A 26637-nucleotide genomic window follows, 5' to 3' on the forward strand; every position below is an offset into this window, starting at 1 on the left:
CCCCCCCCCCCCCCCGGGCCCAGCCTACATTCGAGATTTTGCTTACATTCTCGAATTATCTCTACGCATCCTTGGCAATTTGGAAGGTGTTCGTGGGTATGGAAATAAATAAGCGGAGACTGCAAATCCAAGTTCCAGTAAGAACCTCTTACAGATATTTTGCCGTGCAGAAAAAAATACAAGGAAAAATTGGAAAACTAAGAAAATTGGCCTGGAAGAAAACGAAGAAAAAAAATAATCGTAGTGGATATTTCTGTACAAGTCGAGTCAAGGAACATTTGAAAAAGGGCAAATCTAACGCATTTTAAGCATATGCATAAGACGAAGCATGAGATAGATCATAAAAATGCCATAATATTACATAAAAGCAGAGAACACCACGAACTGAAACGTGCTAGAAAAATTAGAAATCGCGAACGCGGCAATAAACGGGGATTTTATGCTAAATATCCAAACGTACCCACGTTTAGATGTATAGGTATTGGTATTGATAGTTATATAGATATTGCGCGTGACTCACACATACGGAAGTGCTGTGTACTAGTGAAAAAACAAGATAGTACTGGGTAAAATTCGTGAAATAATCGCATAATCAGTTGTTCATGATCATATATTACATGAATACTCCATGCGAGTCTTAGTTACAGTGGTATGTTTATTGTATTATGTTATTAGTAATAGTTACGATGGATTATGAATATGCAGTGTGGGAAAAAATTACTTTACATTTTGTATTCAAGTGACGAACGTAATTATGCTCTGATGATGACTATCAAGTCGAAGAGCCTTTAGCGATAGCCTCAGTTTCAAAACATATCTTTCTTTCAATTAATTCCTTACAGAACAAAATGAGAAGATTACCGGCGATGTCAATTGCGGTTAGGTATGTATTTCGTGATTTATTTAATTATTTATTTATTTATTCATTTATTTATTTACTAGCTGGCCCCCGTGCTCCGAACGGACAACGCACTCACTCTCCCAAAATCCGCCAGGCTGCTCCATTATATAACGTCCGGTCTTATAACTTAGTACTTCATCTTTACTTCCGGTTTCATTCTAAAATCAATGTTAAAAATTGCACTATCACTGCCTTTGTTCATGTATTTACAAATATATTTAACTAGGGGGCCACGCCCCCTGGCCGCTACGCGGCCCAACCCCCTGAAGGCGCTCCGCGCCATCAATGGGCCGCTTTGCGGCCCTATTTTTACCCTCCTATCAGTGTTAGTTTTATCTTTCCCCTAAAAAATGACGATATGAGGTATACTTTAATTTTAAACTTTACTTAAAATTACTTTAAAATTAAAAGGACGCGTTTTGGAATGACTGCTTGATGAAATATTGCAGTAAAACAATGAACAATAGTAGTCAGGAAAAAATTAAAATCCAGGGGTCGAGAATCGAACCCACACCGAATTCATAGTAGATGCAATCGACGTCTTTGACGACACGGCCACCACACCTCAAGAGGACACTCGTGCGAATCTTGTGTAGATAAGTGTAGAGCTGATGCGCAGGCTACCTATCTACTGCGCAACTTCCTCGACCACTGCGCATCCTCCCGCGCATAGCGGTAGCAGTACCGGAGCATTCTGTAAACTCGCTCACTTTTATAACGTGATTTTAAAGAAACCTGGGTCCTTTTTCCAAAATCTGATTACAGCGGGCTCATCTAGGGCCTATTACCTGTCGATTTACGCAAGAATCATAGAAATCGGCCCGGTAGAACGCTCAAACGAACTATGACAAAAAGTATAAATTTACATTGTTTAAACGGGAGAATTCGCAACTTTACCACGTAATATAAAAAAACCTGGGCCATATTTTGAAAATCTGAAAAGAGTTGGCTTATTTAGAGACAATTGCCCGTCGATAGCCGCAAAAATCATAAAAATCGGCCCAGTAGAAGGCTGGAACTAAGCGTTACCAGTTTCGCAAAATTAGGAGGTCTTGGAGCTTATAGTATAGATTGCTCGTACTGTGGTACGTATTTCTGTATTAACGTGACTTTTGAAAATCTTGTTCAGGAAAGTTACATCAGTAGGTCCCAAGATAAGCCGAGGCCAATATGGAATGCTTGACGCAGACTTAACAACAATTTCAGTGCATCATAAAATAGGCAGCTATGGATACGTATGCAAAATTTGTGAAATGACCTGACAGAAAGGACGTTTCCCTTTTCTCACCAGCCAAGACCTAGCAAATAAACCAGGTTCGCGCCAAGGAGATTATCTTTATCTCTAGCTATGTAGCCATCGGGTTTAAAAAGAAAAATTGCGTGGGAGCACAAACTTCGTTTATTTATTTTTAAGCCCTTACAAATGGTCTGGTGAATAAAATGCATGGGCATCGAAAAGATTTTAGCGCTTCTCTTTTGGCCGTTCTCCGCTGTAAAAGTAAAACATTACCGAGCCACATGAAAGCCTTGCGATCCCTCGAAAAGATTAAAGCGCATGAACCCCACTTTCTCGAAGTTATTTCCGTGTTTAAATCATAAGGCATTAGGTGAATTTGCATTGTCCGGAAAATATGGAGGCACTTTGCCAAAGTTGGCGACCGTGTCAACGTAGCTCGATTCAGCAGACAGAGCCGAATTCAAGGGAACGTTATATCAATTTCAAATCTCTGGCTGAGAGCGGTCGGAACGTCTCGGCGCAATTTACCGTTCACACCGGTGAGTGGCGAGGCGCGAATGGTCGATTTCCGATTTTTCCCCTTCGAAACTGTGGTGAAAAATCGATTATTAAGGTGTTCGTTCCGAACACCCTGTTAGTCGATCCTTTTCCATAGGTTTAAAGGAGGAAATATCGACACATCGCGAAGAATACCACGCCATTGACACAGTTGACATGCACGTGAAAAATCTAGTGTGCTCATTAAAATTTCAGATCTGATCCCGTGCTGTCCGAAATTCCCGCAAGTTGAAAATAAAAGACCAAAACGAGTAAACTCCTCGCTGTTGCGAGTGAAAGGACTCGTTTGCATCGACTTGACAATGACAAAGTCACTTTCTTCGACCGCGTCATCCTGAAAATTTGCATTAAAATTCGATGTTAATCTCCCACTATACTTGTTCCATCATTTTTTTTTTTTCAATTCTTGGATTAACTGCATCTAATTATAGTTTAGAATAAGGCAAAGTTATCGATCAGCGGTCAATTGACATTTTTTGTAACTTTAACTGAATTGGGTCGTAGGGAGGAAAATGCTTAGAATAATTAGGTGCGAAAATAAAGAGGGAAGGTAACCATACTCGACCCTTTTACACTGAAAAAAAAAGTAGCTTGGATCCAGCATGATGATTCTTGAATTTGCCGCCAAGAATTTTGTTTTTCTTGCTTTAAGCTGACTTTTCCTTGATACAAGCAAAATAATGCTTGGGTTAAGCCAAAAAGTTGCTTACATTAACCAGAAAAATTCTTGATTTAAGAAGAAATACTTCTTGGCGGCAAATTTAAGATTCTTTTTTTTTCCAGTGACAAATACACATAATTTAGATCCAAATCCTAAGAAACACCTTGAAATCGCTGGACTAAAACATCCTTGGGAGTTACTTTTGTGCATTAAACATTCTACAGATGAGTTCTGGCTAAGTGAGCCACCACGATATAGATGGTTTCACTTATTTACCGGGATGCAGGTAAATCGCGGCAACCTCTTTTTCTCGGCCGAAATCGTTGAGACATTCTCTTCCACATACAACCGGTGTAAGAAACAAATGCCCGCTTATTAGGGACCCAAAGCCGGTTGAAATGGACAGTTTTACCTGATGATACGGCATCTGAGATTCAGCCTTGTGATATGAGAATCATTAAAAACAACAAGGCAAAGTATGAGAGAATGTAATTCAGCCTGATACAAACGTAATCAATGTAAGTAGAACGAATTAACGCTCTGAAAGCAATTAAGTTCCTAGTTGATAGCCGAAGAAATTAGCATTGAAACAATCAAAAATTGCTTCGTCGAGGAAGGATTTGTGTTAGACCCTACTGAAAGGTTACGGTAAGGAAGTTAGAATGTTAGAAATTGACGAATTCATTATCTGTCATTATTGTCGACTCAGCGACTTCATCAGCAGAAAGAGGATAAACAATTAATAAGAAATAGACACCTTGGTGAAATGGAGTTTTGTTACGTTCTTACGCTATTTTTAAGATTTTGTTTTTTTCTAATAAATGTTTCCAGAGAATTCCTTTTAGATCGCGATGCGCACTGGATTTGGACAACGTTCCTCGTGACATGTGTTCCAATAAAAGTTATTGGGCATCGACGGCAATTGAAAACACCAAGCTCACGACGAAAGTCACTCATCGAGCCAATTTAAAATGCGTGATACAACTATTTTAACTCCTGGGCCGCTCAAATTGCGTCCATTGAATTGAAGGCGAACTTAATTTCTCACGCCTGTTTTAAGTTACTTACTCGTTAGCGCGAGGGCGGTAATAAATACTAACTTTTGAAACATACCCCAATGTCAATATTGGAATATTTGAATGTGGGTAGAATCGAGTAAATATCGGTCATATTCGAGCTATAAATAGAGGTCGGTAAGAATGAAAGAAATCAAAAGGATCTATATGCATAGGATTTGCGCGTACTACAGTTCCTTTTGATATGATTCATTTCCATGTAGTTCCAGGTGAGAATGAATAAAATCGAAAGGATCTATATGCACAGGATTTGCGCGTGCTATAGTTCCTTTTGATATGATTCATTTTCATGTAGTTCCCTCTAGCATAGAATCGTTCGCAACTAAGAAGAACAACTTGTACGTCAAGGGATCTTTCCATTAACTTGGCAAGACGATTTCGACTACAATTTACGATTAGGAAAGAAATGGCACAAACGTTGTTTATAAAACGAGGCAGAAAAGATAATTCCTAATTGCAAAATGTTTTCCATTTTAGGGAACAGCATTCGCAGGCAATGCTTCTTACCTTCGCAGGGTAGATTACATATGTATTAATTTTGAGAGGATTAAATGGCCCGCGTTACGCAGAAAGGAGCCAAGCCAAAAGTTGCGCAATTTAATGTTTTACACGAAAACAGTAGTACGAATTTTTGAGCAAATTTCGGTAGTTTTTTGGCACAGTGCGAAGCAAATTCCTTAAAATTTCCAGAAAAATCCACACAACGATCTCTCATAGAAAATTGAAATGCCCAGTTGAATTCGGGAATATCTGAGGTAGCTTAAATTTAACGGAACAATTTAGTATTTTACACTGAGAAAAAACTATGGTTTATAAACCTATTAGAGGTAAATATGGAACACCTATAATAGTCGTAAATAAACTACTGATTCTCGGTCTGTGAACCATACTAAGGTCTCTGTACCTAATTAAGGTACAGAGACCATAACTAAGGTATATGTGCTATTATTATATGTAGAGGTACTACTATTAGTGGTGTTCCATATTTACCACTAATAGGTTTATAAACCATAGTTTTTTCTCAGTGTACATGAAAACGGCTGTGCAGATTTTTGGGGAAATTTCGGTGAATATTTTGCACAATGCGAGGTCAATTCTTCAAAATTTTCAAAAAAAAATCTGCACCAAAAATCTCTCGTATAAAAAAAAAAAAAAAAAAAAAATTGCCCGGTTAAGTTTGGGAAAATCTGAAGTGACTTAAATTTCATTGGGCAATTTAGAATTTTACATGAAAACAGTAGTGTGGATTTGAGCAAATTATCGTAAATTTCTCCGAAATGTTCAAAGGAATTCGCACAAACGTTCTCTCTTGTAACATTTAACTGCCCAGTTAAGTTTGAGAATAGCTGAAGAGGCTTTGTGGTCCAAATTGATGAAAGTTTCAATGAGCATACAGGGTTATTCAAAAGTCACGCACCACTACTGGCCATAACTTTAGTTCTAATTATGATATCGATTTGCGGTTTAAGAGGTTTGTCCGCATATCGAGGGGGAAACTTTTTTAGGTATTTTCCGCAGTTTTTAATCCCCTTGGGGGGAGGGGGGCAACTTAAACATTTCAAATGGCCACCCTCCTATGACCAGTGGTGCGTGAATTCTGATTAACCCTGTATCAAGATCTCGTGAAAGAGTACCTGTTTCGACGTGGGAGACTCCGGGGTAGCGCTTCTCCATGGCGGGCATGAGGACGCCGACGGCGGTGTGGAGGCCGTGGTTGAGGACCTGCACGGCGACGGCGATGAGGACGATGAACCACCCCCAGCCGCCCTCCGGGTAGTAGTGCTGTCGGAGGGTCGACGACGAGGGGCGCTTCGAGGGGCAGAGCGCCTCGCTGCACGAGGGCAGGTCGCTGCACGTCGCCAACCCCGAATCCGGGTCGTCCAGATTCATCTTCGCGACCACTAAGCACGCCCCCGACTCAAGTCATCCTCACACTTTTTTATTCCAACACTTGAAACAGAGAACCCTCTGGTGGATTACGGTCGTCTCCACTCGGGGAGGGGCGCATCGTATTGGTCAAAAAGGGCCCTGCACGTTCACATATTTTGCTTCAAATTTTGAGGACTCGAATCACTATATGGTATGACAGTGGTGTCTTCAGATTAGATCACCCTGTTCCTTTCGGGGAGGGGCGCATCGTAGTGGTCAAAAAGGTCCCTGCACGTTCACATATTTTGCTTGCGATTTGGAGGACTCGAATCACTGTATGGTCTGACACTGGCGTCTTCAGATTAGATCACCGCGTTCCACTCGGGGAGGGGCGCATCGTAGTGGTCAAAAAGGGATACGACCATTCACGTTCACATATTTTGTTAGAGATTTTGAGGACTCGAATCACTACTTGGTGTGACAGCGGTGTCTTCGGATTAGATCACCCCGTATCAACCGGTATCATATTGGGCAGAAGGCTCAGCAACATTAATAAATCCTCCTAATGAAGAGATTGAAAAACGAGACCAGCGCGAAATGAAGACTCAAAATTAAGTTTCAGCTATTTTTGACTTTTGAGTCACGTTTTCACTATCTAGGAGGACGATCCTTCCTATCGGGCACTTCACATTCACACCTTTCCGTTTTCAATTTTGGGCATTCAGATTATTATTCAGTAAAACAAAGGCACTTTTAGATGGGATTAACCCGTATAAACCGGTATCATCCTGTGTACGCCGTACACAAAATGAAGAACAGGAACGAATCACCGAACAGGAGTAAGTCGATAAAAAAGAAATTCCTGAGTCGAATGTTACAAAGTAAGACTAAGGTTATTTGTCACAAATCAATGTGCCAAGACGAGTGCTTGGTCGCTTCACTTTCAATTTCGCACGTCATTGCATCCGGGAACCGTGATGATTTTTGACCTGCAATAAAATAACTTAACACACGCGTTTCTGGAGGAAAGTAGATGAATTCATTCCGCTTTTTTAAGGACACGACTCAAAATGCTAACTACTTTATGTTTAAATAAATTTAGCTAATTTTGAACAATCCTCAGCATTGCGTGCCGGATAAAGGAGGAGGAAAAATACGAATCGAAACTTTTGCACATTCACTAGATTTGTCGGACAATTAAAGAGCAAAACCGATGCACTAAGACTTTCGAGCAGTTTTACTCAAATAAGATACGTAGAGTAGCCCGAAATTTCCACCGCTAGCGAACTGAGATGGATGGAGATACTGTTGCACATCAATTATTATCGAATGTTGGCCGAGTGAATTTATTTCGGCTGATAATCAAACCGGACGAAGAATTTGAATACCATTACGGCCTGATACGGTAGAAGGCGAAACTTCCCGGTTGCACACTTTAAAGGGCGAAAATCACGGAGGAAAAACTTTAATTTACCCACAAACTAACAGAGCAGACAGGGGTGTACTTAATGCTTCTCAAAAGCAGTTCCTTGAAAGTTTAATTCAAATCGCTGAGGATCCCGACCCCCTGGAGATTTTAAATTACCGTAACTTTAGAAATAATGTCGTATCAAAATTAACTAGTTTCTAAAAAGAGAACAGGAAATCTTGAGTGAGGCATTCGGAGGGTGGGCGAGTGCAGGTTACGTTAGCTTCTCAAGGTAGAACATAAACTCCCAAGACTCGGAGACTTTTTTCCTTCACAAAGGATGAACTTTTGCCATGCTTTTATTCTGCTTTGAATAATTACGCGAATAATTTGTTTGAGTTGATATTACGCAAGAAGGAAAACAAGAACCCAATTGTCAAGTCCCATTTTCCTTTGACAGAGCTCAACGAAATAATTTTAGTGATAACGATTTGAGTGAGAAGAAATAAAAATCAGATTGCTCAATCATATTCGATAAACTTTCCGAAACGCAATTCAAACTTTCGGCAAAGATCGCATCAACCGGGGAGAACTAATCTTCCACCACCAAAAAGTTAGGAGAGAAGAGTGAGGTACGTAATTTTTTTTACCGCCCTGAAGGTTTTTACGAGGTAAGTAAGGATGGTGGTTTGGTGCAAGGATCAGGAAAAAATTCAATTTTTTAAGCTTATGACTGCTGAATGACTGCAGATCAGGGCTGACTTTTTAGAAATCTAGGCATCGACATAAACAGCACGTCTGCGCATTTTATAATTTTAAATCGAAAAACGATAGTTAAAATCAGAATGCGGCTTAGTGAATCTTCACCTCAATACACTAAAATTGTATGAGCTATCAGCTCATGCAGATTATATTTTGCAGTGACTTGAGGTGAAGCCAATCAGTCAAATTTAATAATGCAGTCATTTAGGGCTTAGCGTGTAAACGATCGCAACGTTTATCTAACAAGTGTGCTTTATTTTGCTCTCTACGAAATATTTCCAGTTTTGTTCGCGGAGAATTTTATCGGACACGGTGATGCATAGTTAGAATTCGTTTTTCGGTCAATTTCTACGCTCAAAATTTTGATAAGTCGCCAAATATTTGTGACACAATGGGAAACTTAAAATGCCTCATCACTGAGTCATCTAACAGAGGACTTTCAAGCCTCGCAAGCCGTATCAATTTTGTATTGTAGTCACCTCTGATTTCCATTACCTGACTGCGACAGCTTCGTTTGGCGTATCAAATGAGAACAATCGTTAGTCCCTCAATATTTGCAGATGAGTTTTTAATGTTTTAAAATTTTAAAACTAATTTTTCAATCGCGCGTCGACCGAGGCACCGATCATAAAAAACTTCAACTTCACTGATCAGCCGGTGAAAACGGTGATAGTTAAAATCTTCATAAAATATGCGTTCCGCACGAGGGCCACTTTGGTAATTTGTTTTCCCTAAAATTTAATGTTGAGGAGATATCTGATTATCATCAGAGAATCGGCTGGAAGAATGTTGAAATATTTCAGAAAAATTGAGTATCCGGATTTTGAGCTTACCCAAACCGAACTGACCGCTCTGTTAGGTTTCCATCAAGGAAGGGTAAAAAATAATTTTTCAAAACTTAAAAAATTTCAATTGCACTGGGGTCGTGGCACGGGTGGAAAGAAAACCCTGATTTCACCGACCGGCCACCACTGCAAAATTGGTGATTTTTTAAATCACCCGACTGACCGCTCTGTTAGCTTGACATGGACAATTTTTTTTTCAAAATTTGAAAACTAAATTTTCAATCGCACTTGGATCGTGGACTCCGGTCGAAAAACCCCGATTCCACCAACCGGTCACCACTGCAAAATTAGTAATTTTTCAAAACTCTCAACTGACCGCTCTATTAGCTTGACAAGGAAAAAATATTTTTTCAAAATTTGAAAACTAAATTTTCAATCGCACTTGGATCGTGGACTCCGGTCGAAAAAAACCTCGACTTCACTGACCAGCGACCAGCCGGTGAAAAGTGATTGTTCAAATCACCATAAAATACGCGTTACGCACGAGGGTCACCTTTGGTAATCTGTTTTCCCTGAAATCAAATTTTGCACAGATATCTGATTATCATCAGAGTATCGGCTGGAAGAATTTTGAAATATTTCAGAGACATTGCTTACAGGGATTTTGAATTTAACCTAACCGAACTGACCGCTCTGTTAGGTTTCCGTCAAGGAAGGGTAGAAAATAATTTTTCAAAACTTTAACAAATTTCAATCGCACTAGGATTGTGGCACGGGTGGAAAAAAACCCTGACTTCGCTGACCGGTCACCACTCCAAAATTATTAATTTTTCAAATCTCCCAACTGACCGCTCTGTTAGCTTGCCATGGAAAAAAGATTTATTCAAAATTTGAAAACTAAATTTTCAATCGCACTTGGATCGTGGACTCCGGTCGAAAAACCCCCGATTTCAGCGAGCGGTGCTGATCACACATCCACTTTGGGCATCCTGCGGGACGCTATCCTCAGAGCGCACTTCCTTGGGGCCACGCGAGCGAAAGACGCGGGTTGCGCGTTGCTGGGCGGCGCGGCGCAGATGACACCTTGGCGGGCCGGGCTCTGCCGAGTCACTGACTCGGTTCGCGGCTTGGGGGCCCGGAGTCGGTCCCGGACCCGTTATACCCGCCGCCGCGACCACGTGTTGAAAGCCGTCCCGCGCGCTTCGCCTCGGCGCCGGGCTCCCCGAGTCCCTGACACCCTCACGTGTTAAACGGCCAACAATTACAGATAGTCTAATGAAAGTAAACTGGAAAAAAAGAAAAAAAAAGAGAAAAAAAAAGAGAAAAAAAAAACACATTGGATCTAGTCTAGACTCTTAAAAACATCGACAAGAAAAAGTACTCTTGATTCAATCAGAATCTAGCTTAAATCAAGAACCAAGCCTCTTCATTTAGGCGGATTTCGTTTTGATTCGAGCAAAAATCCGATTGAATCAAGGGTATTTTTTTCTTGTTAATGTTTTCAAGAGTCTGGACTCTAGATCCAATGTGTTTTTTTTTCCAGTGTATAGAAAATAATACGCACTGGAAAAGAAAAAAAACACATTGGATCTAGAGTCCAGACCCTTAAAAACATCGACAAGAAAGAATACTCATGATTCAATCGGATTTTTACTTAAATCAAGAACCAAGACTCTTAATTAGAGCGGATTTCCTTTTGATTTAAGCTTAAATCCGATTGAATCAAGAGTATTTTTTCTTGTCAATGTTTTCAAGAGTCTGGACTCTAGATCCAATGTGTTTTTTTTCCCAGTGTATAGAAAATAATACGCCCTGGAAAAAAAACACATTGCATCGGGAGTCCAAACTCTTAAAAACATCGACAAGAAAAAATACTCTTGATTCAATCGTGATCCAAATGATGCATAATGTGTTTTTTTCCCCCCAGTGTAGGATAAAAGAACACATGACATCTCTGTTTCTGTGTCAATCTGCTGAAATGGAGATACACTTACAATCAATGAATGAACTCAACTTTTAGTAATTTTTAACAATGAGTCCATCTGTTTTTTTAATATTTGATCCACTCACGGAAAAAACAACTTAGTGCTGAGAAATAAGTGTTTAGATCAAATGGAGCCAGCTAATACCTAAGGCACACCGGAAAACAAAAAGTAGAACTTCTAACACATGGCACCAGTCATGCGACAATACGCCTTCCTATGCATCTCCCTGGTCAACAATTTATCAGTTTTATTGAAGGTAAAGAGGCTGAAGCTGTCAGTGAAAAGCGAGTGACAACAAGATTGACTGCCTATTTCAAGTTGAATGAAACTGACCCACAAGCTAGAGAGTTGTATTACAATGATATTCCACAACATTACGTCTGGAATGATGGAGAAAGAAAATGGAAAAAAAGGAAGCGCGCCATCATCGCATTATATCGCGCCTCCAAGCAGTCTCGCCAAAGGATTCTGAAAGATTTTTTCTTAAAATTCTTCTGAAAAATGTCAAGGGAGCTACAAATTTCGACGATCTTAAAAAGTTTGAAAATATTTCTTATCCATCCTTTAAAGATGCTGCATATGCAATAGGTTTTGGAGTGGAAGAAAAGGACGCAGAAGAAATAATGACACAGGCAATTTCCACCATGATGCCAAATACTTTAATAGCCTTTTTTGTGTATCTTCTTCTGACATGTAAACATCTCAACGCCCCCTCAGTCTGGGATAAGTTTAAGGAAGCAATATGTGAAGGTACAACGGAGTGGTGAGCAATCTCTGAAATAGAATTGCGTTTGAATGGGCAGGATAGATCTTTCGATGATTTCGGTATAGACTTTACCATGGAAACACCAGATGCTTTCGAAGACGGTTTGGATGATAAGGAGCATTTGACACTGGCCTTGCAAATGATTGCGCAGTTGGATGAAGATCAAAATGAAATTTTTACGATAGTTTCTGAGGCCCTTTTAAATTCTCATCTGCCTCAAAAAATATTTTTTATAGACGGTCCTGGGGGAACTGGAAAACATTTCCGTATAAGTGTTTATACCATCATCAAAAAAATCTGGGGGAAAAAAGCATATGTGTTGTCTGGACAGGCATTGCTGCTATTTTGTTGCTCGATGGGAAAACTGCTCATCGAGCGCTTAAATTGCCCCTTCAGATGACGTCAGAAAAAGTCGTGAGACCAACAAATCTCACAAAAAAAAAATACTTACGGAAGTTGATTTTTTAATGTGGGATGAGGCATCAATAATACCTAAAATTGCCTTGAGTCTACTCGATGTAACTTTGAGAGACATCATGAGGAATGATGAGCTATTTGGAGGAAAATACTTTCTTCTTGGTGGGGATTTTCGTCAAGTTCGACCAGTCGTTATGAAGGCAAGCAGGTACCAAATCGTAAGCGCCACTTTAATAAGTTCACATCTTTTGCCATTATTTGAAAGGTTTCAGTTGAAGAAAAATGCGGGCTGAAAATGAAGCGCATTCAACCGATGGCTCCTGAAAGTTGGTGACGGCGAGAGTAACAGTATACTCTTAAAATCCAAGATCCGGAGGCCAAATGTGATACACTAAAGCGCTTTCATGTTAATAAGTGTATTTTTCTTAGGTCACGCTTCATTTTGGTCATTTGCATAAACCTGTTGTACTATTTACTCCTCGTTGAGATCACTGACCGGAAAATTGTAAAAAAATTACGAAGCAATTAATTCGGCAACATCGTGGAATGTTGGAGCTTTCATCGGGCCCAGGCGCGCGGAGTGGAGTCGAGTCGTGTCCAGCTTTGAAAGATCTGTCATTACCACTCGTACGCCTTCTGTTTGTTTTAGTGATTCCGTTCTGCCATTCAACGTTCGTGAGCAACGTTCCCGCCTTGCCGAAGGATATCGCCCGGGCTTCACGCCAAAATATTGACGACGTCAAAAGTCGTGCAAGCAGAAACAACGGACGTGTTGTATCCTTCAAGTAGAACATCCGTGTTTTTTGGCAGGATTGCAAGTTGAATCCAATTTCGAAATTCCCTGACTGAGGGGGGAAAATTGTCAGTTCGCCGGCGCTTGAATTCACTGACTTTTCCCTGAGTGCAAAGGCAAAAGAAAAATACAAAGGAGAAGTTAGCCTTGATCCGTTTTTTTCCATGTGTATAAGTCTTTCCGGAGAAAGAATTTATTTAAAAAAAGGTATCGTGTCTAAATTTTCCCTTATTGTTTACAAATAAGATACCTACATGAAACTTTTCATTTGAAAAAGAAATAGGCTAATTTAAATTCAGCGGTCCAAATTTAAATGCACCGCAACACTGAGAAAAAACTATGGTTTATAAACCTATTAGAGGTAAATATGGAACACCTATAATAGTCGTAAATAAACTAATGATTCTCGGTCTGTGAACCATACTAAGGTCTCTGTACCTAATTAAGGTACCCCGTACCATAACTAAGGTATATGTGCTATTATTATATGTAGAGGTACTACTATTAGTGGTGTTCCATATTTACCTCTAATAGGTTTATAAGCCATAGTTTTTTCTCAGTGAAGTGTATGCATGAAGCTGAGACTGAAACTTGCAAAGAACCCAAATACAGAAATGAACGCGAGAGCGACGTATTTCAATCTCTATCTCAATTTTTTTTCTTTCTTTTCTTCCGTGGGGAGTATCATAGACGTTTCACTGCGATGATCATTATAAACCCGAAGATTACAGCGAACGTCGCTCGTCCTCCGCAAAACACGTTAAAATAAATTGCCTGATACAACTATTTCAACACCAGAGCCGCTCAAACTGTATCCATGGAGTTGAAGGCGAACTTGATTTCTCCTATTTTCAATTATTTAGACGTAAGCACGAGGAAAGGGCTACAATAATGCTGTTGCAACTTCCTTAATGTACGCATCGCAATATATCGAAATATCCGGGAGAATCGAATAAAAATTACCGAAGTATCGCTGCGAAGGTCATCATAAACACGATATTTACGAAGAAGTAGGGAACGATTGGATGAACGCTCCTCCACTTGGGTCTAAATCGAAAAAAAAAACGATGATTATCACGAAGAAATGGATCACGCATAACTCGAAAATTGATTTATAATTCAACAACCACGCTCATTCCAAACATTGAAAATAACAGTACGATTATAATGGACAGTGCGTCCCATCACTCGCGACAAACAGAGAGGACAAGATAGAACAACTCCGACAAGTTCATCCAGAAAAGCAGACATGCTTGGGTGATTAAGAATTAAGTATAGGTATAGGTATACAGCGTCCCTGGTAGTGAGAATAATCAAAAGTTATGCTCACCTACACCAAAAAAATGCGATTGAAGAAACTGGCGGTTACTTCATGCAATCCGAAGGACATGCTAAGATTCATACACTATCTGCAACTTACTTTATGGTCCCGAAGTTGCAAATAGTGTGATCATGCTGTGCAGAGCGGACCTGCGCGGACAGCGGACCTGCTGTACAGAGGTGTTTTGAACTGCATGCATGTCTACAATGCCGAAGGAGGTTTTGCGGGGCATCTACACAAATTGGAGGAATTTGTTAAACTTTGTGGACAAGCTAAACTCTTACTAAAACCGAAAAAAAGTCGCTTGGCCATGACAGAATGCAACGCACTCGGTTTTCACATTAGTCAAAACGGAGTCTCGCGTCCCCGAGCCCCCCCCCCCCCTTTCTTTCCCCATTATTCTTCAGGATATTTTTCGGACCGTTACAAAACGAACATTAATTAAAATCATACTTCGCTCTGTGCAGATTTTTATGAGGTGTTCAATTTTGTCATAGAAAATGAAATTGGGACCACAAAAATGTTTCTCCGGTGACAAGCTAACTAGTTAGAATTATGACCCAAGGACATGGATAGGAGGCCGACAGTAGCAGACCTAATAGCTTAGTGCAGTAAAATACCGGGTCCTGTCGGTCGATGCGTTTTGATCTAGCAGCATTGCAATTCGCACCGTTTCGACGTTGTCCGACTCGTTTTCCCACAGATCGTCCGATGTGGACCCTATAAAACATGACTTATATATTTATACGTTTTTTATATTATTCTGCTGATTCTAAAACTATGACAATATTGTTTGAAGTTGTTAATTTCATCGATATATTTAGGTTTATTTTTCTTTCTTTTTTTTCTTTTTAAAAAAATCACACTTATCTTACTATAATAAAAAATATAAGGCATTTTTTGTGTGCACGTCCGTGTCATTTCGCATGCTCATTGGTCTTTCATTAACCAATCAGAAAACTTCATTGAAAATCCCCGGGAAATTTAAATGTATTCTTCCGTAAAGGAATTAATGATAGATAGACACGTATAAAAATGGGATGCATTTCTTCTAATTAACCAGGATAAAAGGGAGGAATATTACCTATTCAGGATAGTCCTGGAAAAACGGGATGTACCTATATTAATAAACCGGGATAACAGGAAGGATATCGATCTTTGTGTATCGATCTTCGATAAATCGTTTGTTCCAAAGCAGTATTGACTGGGATAAAACGGGATTTCTTCATAATAACCGGGATAAAAGGGAGGGATTTTACCTATACAGGATAGTCATGAATAAAGCGGGATGTAACTATATTAAGAAACCGGGATAACAGGAAGGATATCGATCTTTATATATCGAAATCTAATATGATAATTTTAAGTAATTTTCTGTTGGTTTTGGCCTTATGACTTCTAATCCTCAGTGCATTGCTTGCACTCTCCGTTCAGTGGATTCTGCAAGCGGGGTCGAGATGAGGGCCACGATGACGGTCGGAGCGGGTTAATCGCGGTTGGTAGTATGAAAACATTTTACCATGGTTTCGCACAGAAACAAGGCCCAAAGCCATGCGAGTTCTGCGCTCATCTCGAACAGCAAAGGAAACACTACCAATCTGATTTCACACGCACACTAAAATCACAAAAATCCGAGATCAGAGCTCCGACAGAATATGAGTGAAAGTTGCGGATGCAAACTTTTCAGCAAGCTGCTGCCTCGGCTCCGATGAAAATGCTTCGACAAGTGTGCCGGTAGAGCATCTGGCCCCTCAAGAATCCGAACTACAGAGGCGTCTTGATGTGGAAGTTGAAATATTCCTTGCCACCTAGGGGCTGTCGTACAACCTCGTAGAAGAGAGCTCTGGAAAAAGTCGGAAATCTTCAATTTTTACATCCTCCGTTGTTTTTTCTTTTGTTACTTATTTTATTTTATTTTTTTTTAAATCATGTGAGTAAACCCTCGTAAAGGCCTCGTAAAACCCCCTGAAGCGGGTTCCCCTTGGTTGCTATAGTTACAAAATTTTCAGTCTTAATCTCTGTCTACCCTTTTCCTGTACTAAAAATTATCTCCATTATAAAAAAGCTCAATCTTTAAAAATCTTCCTTTGTCTTTTTACATCTATACTTTTCTACAAAAATAAAAAGGTAAAAAACTACAAAATCAACTAGTTAAAGTCTTTCAAAATTTCATTTGGTGCCGAAACCCGGGATTATCGATGACGGGAGCGAACCACCCGCACAAGAAGTAAACGTCGATCTGCAAGTCAACGTTGATCTGCAACAGCTCCCCGCTTCACCCCCGGTAGTACAGTGCGCACTACTACACATAACACCCTTGAACCTCGTAAACCCCTCCGATGTTCGGAGGGAGAGGTGTCCCAAATGGCTCCCTCCTCAGCCTCCAAGCATCCGGCATGGGCGCTTCTGGACCGGCGCCGTCTTCGATGGTTATCGGGCTGGGAGCGGGAGTCAAAGCCGGCGTTTCGGGGTGTCGGAGTCGGCGAATAAATCATGGGAACGGCGCGAGCACAATAGGAACCCGCGCGCGCGCGCCCATTAAAAGCGCGCGTCGGGCGTCGGGCAATACCGTTGCGCGTTGCGGCTAACGAGACGCTAATGACGCGTGTTATGAAAATGTCCCATTAGAAACCGCGGGCCAGGCTCACTTGTCCGCGCACCCGGCCGAGATTTATCGAGCCTCGTCCGTCAGAGGTGACCGTAGGAATGTCCGACGGCTTCATTTCGGTCTCTTAACTTCTCCTACCGCCCGAGACGGACGCGGCCGGCTCCACGCCGATTGACAACGAAAACAAGGATGCTGAATTTCGCCGTTCGGAATTGGGTCAAACGTTTTACAAGTTTTAAAAAATGCTTTCTACAGTATCGATGAATTGCTGAATGGTATAACCCAGACCACCCTCCTGGTTGAATAGTTGACTCTGCTTCTCTTGACGTACTACTGAGGTAATTCTAGCCCTCTCTCGAAATTTGTAAACAATATTCTGTGCTTTCGGATTGTTATCTTAGAAATTTAATACTTTTTAGTTGATTAAAAAAAAACTTTATTGTACCTGAATTGACCTATACTATAGCCTCACGGCTCCCGTGTATCAAAATGTAATAAATAAATAAATAAATAAATAAATAAATAAATAAATTTTGGATGTGGTCGGAGCACCTGCATTAGCGAATCCAGGAAATGGAGATGTTGCATGTGTGAGGAATTTGCGATTTGAAAATGGATTCTTATATAAAAGTTCGCAAGAAACACGATGGTGCCACTGGTTTTCTCTGAAATCAGCTTCCAAGCTCAAAAAAAAAGCTCTCAAGTTGAGGCCAAAATGAAGGGGACATCCCACGCTATCCTGAGAGTCCACCTCTCCATCAAGACAAACTTCCCATGCAAAGATAAGGAGCAAATACATTATCAGGGTTGCCGTGTTTTCAGTAGAGTCCCCAAATAAAGTGACAGCCCAGTTAATGTATTTGCTCCAAATGTTTGCATGGAGATTTTGTCTAGATATAGAGGTGAACTCTCAGGATAGAGAGGAATATCCTCTATTTTGGCCTAAACTTGCGAGCTTTTTTTGAGCTTGGGAGTTGATTTTGGAGAAAACCAGTGGCACCATCGTGTTTTTCGCGAACTTTTACAAAAGAATCAGTAGCCCAATCGCAAATTTCTCACAAAAGCAACATTTCTATCGGCAACATTATCTTTACTCAATTTAAACCTATGGAAATGTATCGAATCTTGGAGGGGGCTAGTCGCTAGTACTCCAACAAAAGTCGATTATTAAGCATAAGTTCAAAAGGAGGAAATCCGGTGATGCCAAATTGATGGATTTGCTTCTGGCAAGTAGACCGAATGGATGAAAAGAAATAACCGCGGAAAACCCAAATGGCACAATCCAGGGAATGGAATCCAAGATGCTGCCAAAATCTGCTAACAGTGTAAGCTCAATGAGCACAGTTTAGTTGTGGAGCAGCGATTAATTAGCAAGAGTAATTTTAAATCAAAGGTATATGTGTGTGAGTGAGTTTTTTCAACATTCTATTTCGTGTCCTTGAGTAGCGGGTTAGAAACTCATAGCGCGGTAGTTAAACTACCTTTCTCTTTCGTAACTGTGATGAGGCCTGAGACCGGTGCTCAACCCTTTTGTATTGTACCATATTTTTGTGAAACCGAGAGCTGTGTTTTTCTCTAAAGAAAGTAAAAGAAAGGTATTATATTTGAAATTATTAAATTTGCGTTTGTGTCTGTCTGTATCTCTCTTAATCTCGTTCTAAGATCCCAACTTGAGTTTTTTGAGTGGTTAGCAATGGAAAGCAATCCTCTTCTCCTGAGGATGATGGAAGATTTTATTGCTGTTTTTATTGATTTGATGAGTCCTTTACTTTTAGATATTTATAGATATTTTCTATTTGCATACTTTATTGTGCTCCATACTGGATGGCTTGACAAACAGGGCTATGCCCTGGTCTCTCGTAGAGGAAGATGAAAAAGAAGAAGAAGAGGTATCTATTTTTATGCCGCACTGCCATCAGGTTGTTCAACAACCTTCGCTTGGACGTAAGAGGGCTATTGAAAAATGCGGAAGTGAATGATTTTCTGAAGGGCCTAAAGACCTTGCTAGTTGGAAAGGCATATTCTTTTTATAATAGAATTCAATAATCATAATTACGGTGAAAATTGTGGAAGGTTTGAACAACTGGACATAAAGGAAGAAGTTCCGCTATTATTTTGACGGACAAATAAAAGTTCCGCGGATTGAGAGGACGAACTTCTTCAAAAGTTATATCCTTTTCGAAATGCAAGTATATGTATTTCCGGTGCAGTGTCGCGTTTGAATATGATCAAATAATGCGGTGTGTTCGACACATTTTTTTCCAAAAGCCATTGGACAATTTCTAACGATATAGAAATTGCTAAAAAATCACGACAGGCGAATATGCCAAACACAATGCGAATGTCATGCAAGAACAATTTGAACGAGGAAAAGTGTTTCTCTGACAACCTTTCTGTTCAACACCTCCGACGACTACCAAAATGGACATAGTCGTGTAGGTTCTATTTCGGGATCTCATCATCAACACTTCACCTCTGCGTCCTTGTTTTGCGGGTCACTAAATTTCTTAAATACACGCCCATAAACAGAGAAAAATACCTATTGAAAATAAATTGAACCGCAAAAGAATTTATTGACTGCGAGAAGCGTATTAGCGTCAAATGAGTGATCAAAATTCTTCATAACTTTCCGCGGGATATCCTTTCGTAAGAGTGCACGCTCATTCCGGGTACAAACGAAGCTGCATTGCACGGTCGGCTCCGATGCAAAATTTTTCCCGGAAATTTCTCTCGGGCGAAATGGGACTGTCTCCATCTTCGGTGGAGGAAGCGAGTATTGAAAAAAGCTTTGACGCATTCATTAGCGGGATCGGTCGATGGAAGATACATGAAAGGATGAAACATTAATCTTGACGTGAAAAATGGGAAGACGATGGGAGAATGCGGAAAATCGGCGAAAAACCGCCAATCCTTCCACGTAAGACCGCAACTTCACTCCCGTATGAGCCCTGAAGATCATGGAGTTGTACGGTTGGCAGGGTTTATTTTAAAATGCGGTTACGCCCTTTGGCGACGAAGCGATGAAATGCGGAGTGACGGCCGTAGGCGAGACTCGTCAAAGAGTTTCGGCAGGATTATCGAAGCTCATTAGACTCATAAACACGCCAGTGGCTTAAGTCCAGAATCTCGCGCCGAAATTATTGCCATGCTTTCCAAATCGCTTCCACATTACACGATTTTCGGTCTACAGCGTCTGTCTTTAGGGAGCTGCTTTTATTTGCCACTGATGAAAACAGCTGTGCAGTCGAATTGTCTGGTGCGTGATGAATTCCACATTTACGCTTGTACAGTAAAATCCTAAAAGTATTTCGATTATACTTAGATTGTACTTGATTGACCATTTGCTCACTTGGCATATCTCACTTATTTCGCAGTCAAAACTAAATCTGTAAATATATATAAATTGTATAGTGTGCCATTTCATTAGCTGCATTTATCAATTCTGGGCTAGCTTCAGGATTGATATCATAACTTTTTAATCAGCTACATTTTTCGACTCAGAGCTTGAGGGTTGGTGCTCTTTGAGGGAATATTCCCAAAAATGAGGAGTTCCTACCGCCTGAAATATGTAGATTTTTCTCCAAAATCTGTATAAAATTAACAAAATTAAGAAGTCAACCAATTTTTAGTGCTGTAAAAGTAGCCTTTCCAGAACCAGCTTTCTCGAAATCAACACAAAGGAAGTTCATATTTAAAAGCTCACGGTGCTCAAGAGATCGTATAGGGAACAATACATCAGGAAATATCGAAATTTAGCCGCAATAGAACTCCTTGGTATCATGCATGCACAGAAAAAAAAAAAGTATCTGGGATTATCCCTCATAATAATTACGGTACTACCTCAATTTGATGGATGATGAGGACACTTACAAACAATTTTGGCAGGACCGCAACTCAATTTGGACGTATTTCTGCCAAACGAAACTATGTGCATCACGGCATGTGCCCTGAGGCCCATAAGAATATATGCATAACAAGGCTCACGTCATAATGCACTTAGTTCCGTTCGGCAGAAATACGGCCATTTGGGATAGTACCGCAAATTTTGGGTTAGTAACCTAACTTATTGGGGTACAATAACAACTAATTTGGGAAACTACCAAAATTATAGGGAAACGTCAAAGTTGGGACTTAATCCCTACCTCTTATCTTCCGCGTGTGAGTAGCCCTCTAAAAATTTCGGCGAAATTCCTGAGCGCAATGATGCGCCTTTCGAAGGAACAAGAAGGGCTTCCTAGAAATTTTAGCAGGAAGACAACTGGAAACTTGGTCGCTGGACCCGATTGACATTCTCGCGGGACGACGCCGACGCGATGAGGCGGTTCGGTTCCGATCGGGAACTGGTTCGGTGTCGGCGCAAAGCGAGGGCGACGACACTTTTGCCGTGCTTAGGAAAAACAACGTATGAGCCTTCAGATATTGCCAAATTTCCTTTGACTCAGCATGTATTTACGGTAGAATTTGTGAATATTTTTCCTTCAATTTTACAGAGCATGTTGTTCGCATTTTGATCGGAAGTTTCTGAAAATTTCAGGGAGGATTAATCTTAATGGAGATGTTGCATGTGTGAGGAATTTGCAATTAGAACTATGGATTTTCATGTAAAAGTTCGCGAGAAACACGATGGTGCCACTGGTTTTCTCTGAAAGCAACTCCCAAGCTCAAAAAAAGCTCTCAAGTTGAAGCCAAATTGGAGGGGATATCCCACCTCTAGGATTGGTTCACCACCTAGGGGAGAGTCCGCCTCTACATCAGGACAAACTCTCCATGCAAAGATACGGAGCAAATCCATTAGGAGGGTTGCCGTGTTTTCAGTTTCGGAGTCCCCAAATAAAGTGGTAACCCTGTCAATGTATTTGCTCCCTATCTTCGCATGAAGAGTTCGTCTTGATGTAGAGGTAGGTTCTCAGGATAGCGTGGGATATCCCCTCCATTTGGGCATCAACTTGAGAGCTTTTTTTGAGCTTGGGAGTTGACTTCAGGGAAAACTAGTGGCACCAATCGTGTTTCTTGCCAATTTTTGCATACGAATCACCAGTCAAATCGCGAATCCCTCACACATGCATCATTTCCATTTTTCAGAGCATTTGTTTCCTATTTTGATCTGGAGTTTCTGAAAGTTTCAGGGAAGAATAATCTGAATTTTTCCAAAAAACACATTGGATCTAGAGTTCAGACGCTTAAAAACATCGACAAGAAAAAGTACTCTTGATTCGATCAGAATCTAGCTTAAATCGAGAACCGAGCCTCGCAATTTAAGCGGATTCCCTTTTGATTCAAGCAAAAATCCGATTGAATTAAGAGTATGTTTTCTTGTCAATGTTTTCTAGAGCGGACTCTAGATCCAATGTGTTTTTTTTCCGGTGATGAATATTTTCGGGGAGGAAATACGGCAACATTCGAATGCTCATGCGACGTTTTCCCTTAGCGCGGCTGACTTGGGGCTCGACGGGAACGTACGATATCGTTGACCGCTCGTAAAAAGTGAATTGAATATCGGCCTGTGGCTGTCGTCTGTCGTTGCGAGGCGGAATTTGGGAGGTGGCGCCGCCGAAGATGCCCGCCGCATCCGACTCGGAAACCGTGTCAAATTCGTGGGCGATCGAGCATCGTTTCTGGATTCGAGGGTTTCGAGAGCTCCGCGTTGCCACGTCCCGAGGTACAAAGTTGACATTTACACGGTGAACATTTCTTCAGGAAGATCCGCAGGAAAAAAAAACACATTGGGTCTAGAGTCCAGACTCTCGAAAACATTGACAAGAAAAAATACTCTTGATTCAAACGGATTTTTGCTTGAATCAAAACGAAATCCGCTTAAATTAAGAGGCTGGGTTCTTGATTTGAGCTAGATTCTGATTGAATCAAGAGGACGTTTTCTTGTCGACGTTTTCAAGAGTCTGAACTCTAGATCCAATGTGTTTTTTTCCCCAGTGATTTTTGGAAAAATTAAGATTATTCTTCCCTGAACTTTTCAGAAACTTTAGGTCAAAGTAGGAAACAAATGCTCTGAAACTTTAAATTTTAATGTTTATTCACTGGAAAAAAAACATTGGATCCAGAGTCCAGACTCTTGAAAACATCGACAAGAAAAAATACTCTTGATTCAAACGGATTTTTGCTTGAATCAAAACAAAATCCGCTTAAATTGCGAGGTTTGGTTCTTGATTTAAGCTTAAATCTGCTTGAATCAAGAGTACTTTTTCTTGTCGATGTTTTTAAGAGTCTGGACTCAGGATCCAATAAGTTTTATCTTCCAATGTGGACTCGGTACCTGGAGCCGAGATTTACAGTCTCGGCGAACGAAATTCGGTGAACCTCCCGAAAGCATGGAATATTAGGGTAAACTTTCGGCATATCTGCAGCTGAAATGCAGAGGTCAGAGCTGAGTCTCGGTTCCTAGTGCAGAGTGTGGCGGAGTTTATACCAGAGCTGTAATTCACACATCAAGTTAACTCAGAGAGTTCTGCATCGAATACATAAAAACGAATTTTTTCATTTCATTTGACGATATTGGCTCCGATGAAAAAGCTGCAACAGCAACTAAGTTCCTATTTCTCATGAGCTGTCACACAAGTTTTGCAAAAAGTCGATGCGTCGATTTCAGATTATCAATGTGCAATAATATTGCAACAGTGCGTGTAAGCTCAATAAGCTTGAAGATATGAAAAGTGAATAGTGTGAAGTTGAAAGTTTTCTTATGAAAGTTGTTATCTACGAAAAAAAAAGGAATCACTTGTGATATTGAAAAAATTCAAGGTTATAAAAAAAACCCGATGGTAGAGGTACATAATGTCGTTACTCACAAGCGTCATCATCATTGTGTACGTCCATCTAAATTTTGAGCATTACCTGAAACAAAAGCAACAAAATAAGTCAATGAATATTTTGTTGAGAATTTAAGGATATACGACGAGCGGCTTAACCGAGCGAATTGAAAGGCATTCATACATAAAAACTTTACGAATCATAAATGAATCGCAACTTAGAATTAAACGGTTGATTAAAGCTCAGATTCACACACAGTTCATTCCTCTTCTGACTTAAGGGTTCTTTAATTTTGTGAATAAAACAATTAGTGTACGGGAAAATTAATAGATCGTAAATTACGTGGCATCTATAAAAGGTTAATGTTACTAAGTTTATACCACGTATTCGAATTATTTAAAAAAAAAGAGAACGAACCAACCGAGGAGAGAAAACTGCTAGAATCGTTAACCGGATCCTTTGTTTCACTCGTCCCCGTGGTATCTCGCGTGCAGTATGAGTATAGCGCTGCGGGCACGCAAAATCCAAAACGCCTTCAATTTATCGTTTATGCAACGAGGACATCCTGCGACCACGAATAGTTGCATCAAGGCTTCAGCCGCCTCTCAGACGGATGCTATGTGGCGTCGAGGCTACCGCCTGGATGCAACTATTTGTGGTCGATGGTTGTCCTCGTTGTATATACGAAAAATCGAAGGCGTTTTAGATTTTTTCCCCTCAGCGCGGAGCACACATACTGACCACGGCATTCCATGCGTCGTTGATAAAGTGTGCGGGTTGAAAATAACTGAATTCAGATTTTTAGCGATTTACCTTCGGCATGGCGTTTTAAAAATGCATCTTACAATCTGACAAGTATTACCATTCCCTATTTATTTAATACAGCTACGATTATTACCGAAATTCTACCGGAATTAAGATGTGAAGATACACCAAAATTACTTCAGGGCTCAATTTGAATGGATCAGACTCACGATTTTCTGCGAGCGGGAAGTGCGAATGCTAGACAACAATCGTTACTTTCTACCTAATAATTTCCATTCAACTTGACGTTTTAATAATCTCATCGTATTCTAAATAAAATTTATGTAGAATTTAGTGCCTTGTGGAGTGGTTCATTCCAGCACTGTCTCAATGTCAACAAATTGCTGGCACTTGCGAACACGAACTATAACCACTAACAATTTCTGGGACTGTACCAACAGAAAAATAACGCTAGCACATTATTTGTTTTTACATTTTTTTAAGCCCTACGTTATAAAGCTGATACCGTACCAGCAGTTTCAGACGTAAGAACTCCAGAATTCTGTAAAGTAAGTTTTCTTTGCTAATGATTACCTATGTTATTTGATAATTTTAAAAGACTTCATAGGACGATACTATCATTCTGCTCTGTTAGTAAAAAGAAAAATTTAGAAAGTACACAGCATATTATATTAGGGATGACTCGCATTGGAAAAAAAAACACATTGGATCTAGAGTCCAGATTCTCGAAAACGTCAACAAGAAAAAATACTCTTGATTCAATCAGATTTAAGCTTAAATCAAGAACCGAGCCTCTTAATTTGAGCGGATTTCCTTTTGATTTAAGCTTAAATCTGATTGAATCAATAGTCCTTTTTCTTGTCAATGTTTTCAAGAGTCTGGACTCCAGATCCAATGTGTTTTTTTTTTTTTTTTTTTTTTTTTTTTTCCAGTGCGGCTTGGCCACCGAAGGTAACTTATCGCTCCGAACCAAAAGCCCCAACAGACAAGGCATCAATCCTCGAACACAAAGACGTATCTCAATTCCGACTTGAGCCGGGGAAATCATTGAGTTATACGGACACCAGGGTTCATTTGAAAATAAGTTAACGCCCTTACATCTGAAAAACTACGGAACACGGAGCTCAGTGCGCTAATTCGCGGGCGCGTACTCCCTCAGGTGAAACCTCCGTTGATCTGGCGAACGGACAGTGGCGTGACGAGCTTAGCGATTCATCGATATACCAGCCGTTTAAACCTAAGGAAAAGGATCGATAAACAGGGTGTTCGCAACGAACATCTTAATAATCGATTCTTTAGCACAGCTTCAAATGGGGATACATCGAAAATCGATCATTCACGCCTCGCCTCTGCGACGGCGGTGCCAGGGGGGAGGGGGACGATTTATCGCGCACCGCCGAGGGGTGGTGTTCCGCTAGGAGTAAGGAGCTGTTACCGGCGATACACGGCAAAAACCGCGTAACTCCCGGTGTAAATCCCGGGTGGATGATCGGTTTCTCCTGTACACGTCCCGTGTCGGACCGGGACACGTTCAGCGTTGCAGGACGGCCGCGACTAGCGTGCTGTATCCGTAACCGGGACCGCTTGGCTCTGCCGTCTTCCCCGGGAAAAACGACATATCGACTTATGATGTCCATCTTGCACGGACGAAAACGCGTGGCCTTATTTTAAAGATTTGACATGCAGGTGAGAATTTAAGCCTTTTTAAATATTAACAAAGCTCCAGTTCGGGGTTTCCTGATACACTATCACGAATTTTCCTTAAAATACATTTTTGATCGAAGGAAATTCGGCAGCGTATGGAGGCTCATATCGATGGTGAAACTACCAAACCACGTATCTCGGTTTGCGACGTCGCAGACTTCCTGTCATACTTTATTTTTTAAATGAAAAACTACGTAATGTCCAGTCTTGAGAATTTCTGTGATTTTTCCTCTTCGTGCGAAGAAAATTCTGTGAA

The 26637-nt window shown here is 40.5% G+C and overlaps 1 protein-coding gene across 9 annotated transcripts in view; it reads right to left on the minus strand.

The window, feature by feature from the left end:
* LOC109030941 (monocarboxylate transporter 2) overlaps nt 1-26637 on the minus strand; it is a 650400-nt gene that overhangs the window by 187572 nt on the left and 436191 nt on the right. The window contains exons 1-2 of one of the 9 annotated variants that reach the window (XM_019042202.2): nt 10173-10530; nt 6068-7291 (exon numbers count right to left, since the gene is read on the minus strand). The exons of 5 other annotated variants lie outside the window; for them this stretch is intronic. In XM_019042202.2, the coding sequence (XP_018897747.1) occupies nt 6068-6323 (256 nt within the window). In that variant the 5' untranslated portion in view covers nt 6324-7291; nt 10173-10530. Of the gene's footprint in view, nt 1-6067; nt 8286-9545; nt 9562-10172; nt 10531-26637 lie in introns of those variants that run through there. 3 more of the 9 variants (XM_019042209.2, XM_072300846.1, XM_072300847.1) reach the window with 3 other exon arrangements.

The sequence above is a fragment of the Bemisia tabaci genome, chromosome 5 (assembly GCF_918797505.1).
Source record: "Bemisia tabaci chromosome 5, PGI_BMITA_v3".
Lineage (NCBI taxonomy): Eukaryota > Metazoa > Arthropoda > Insecta > Hemiptera > Aleyrodidae > Bemisia > Bemisia tabaci.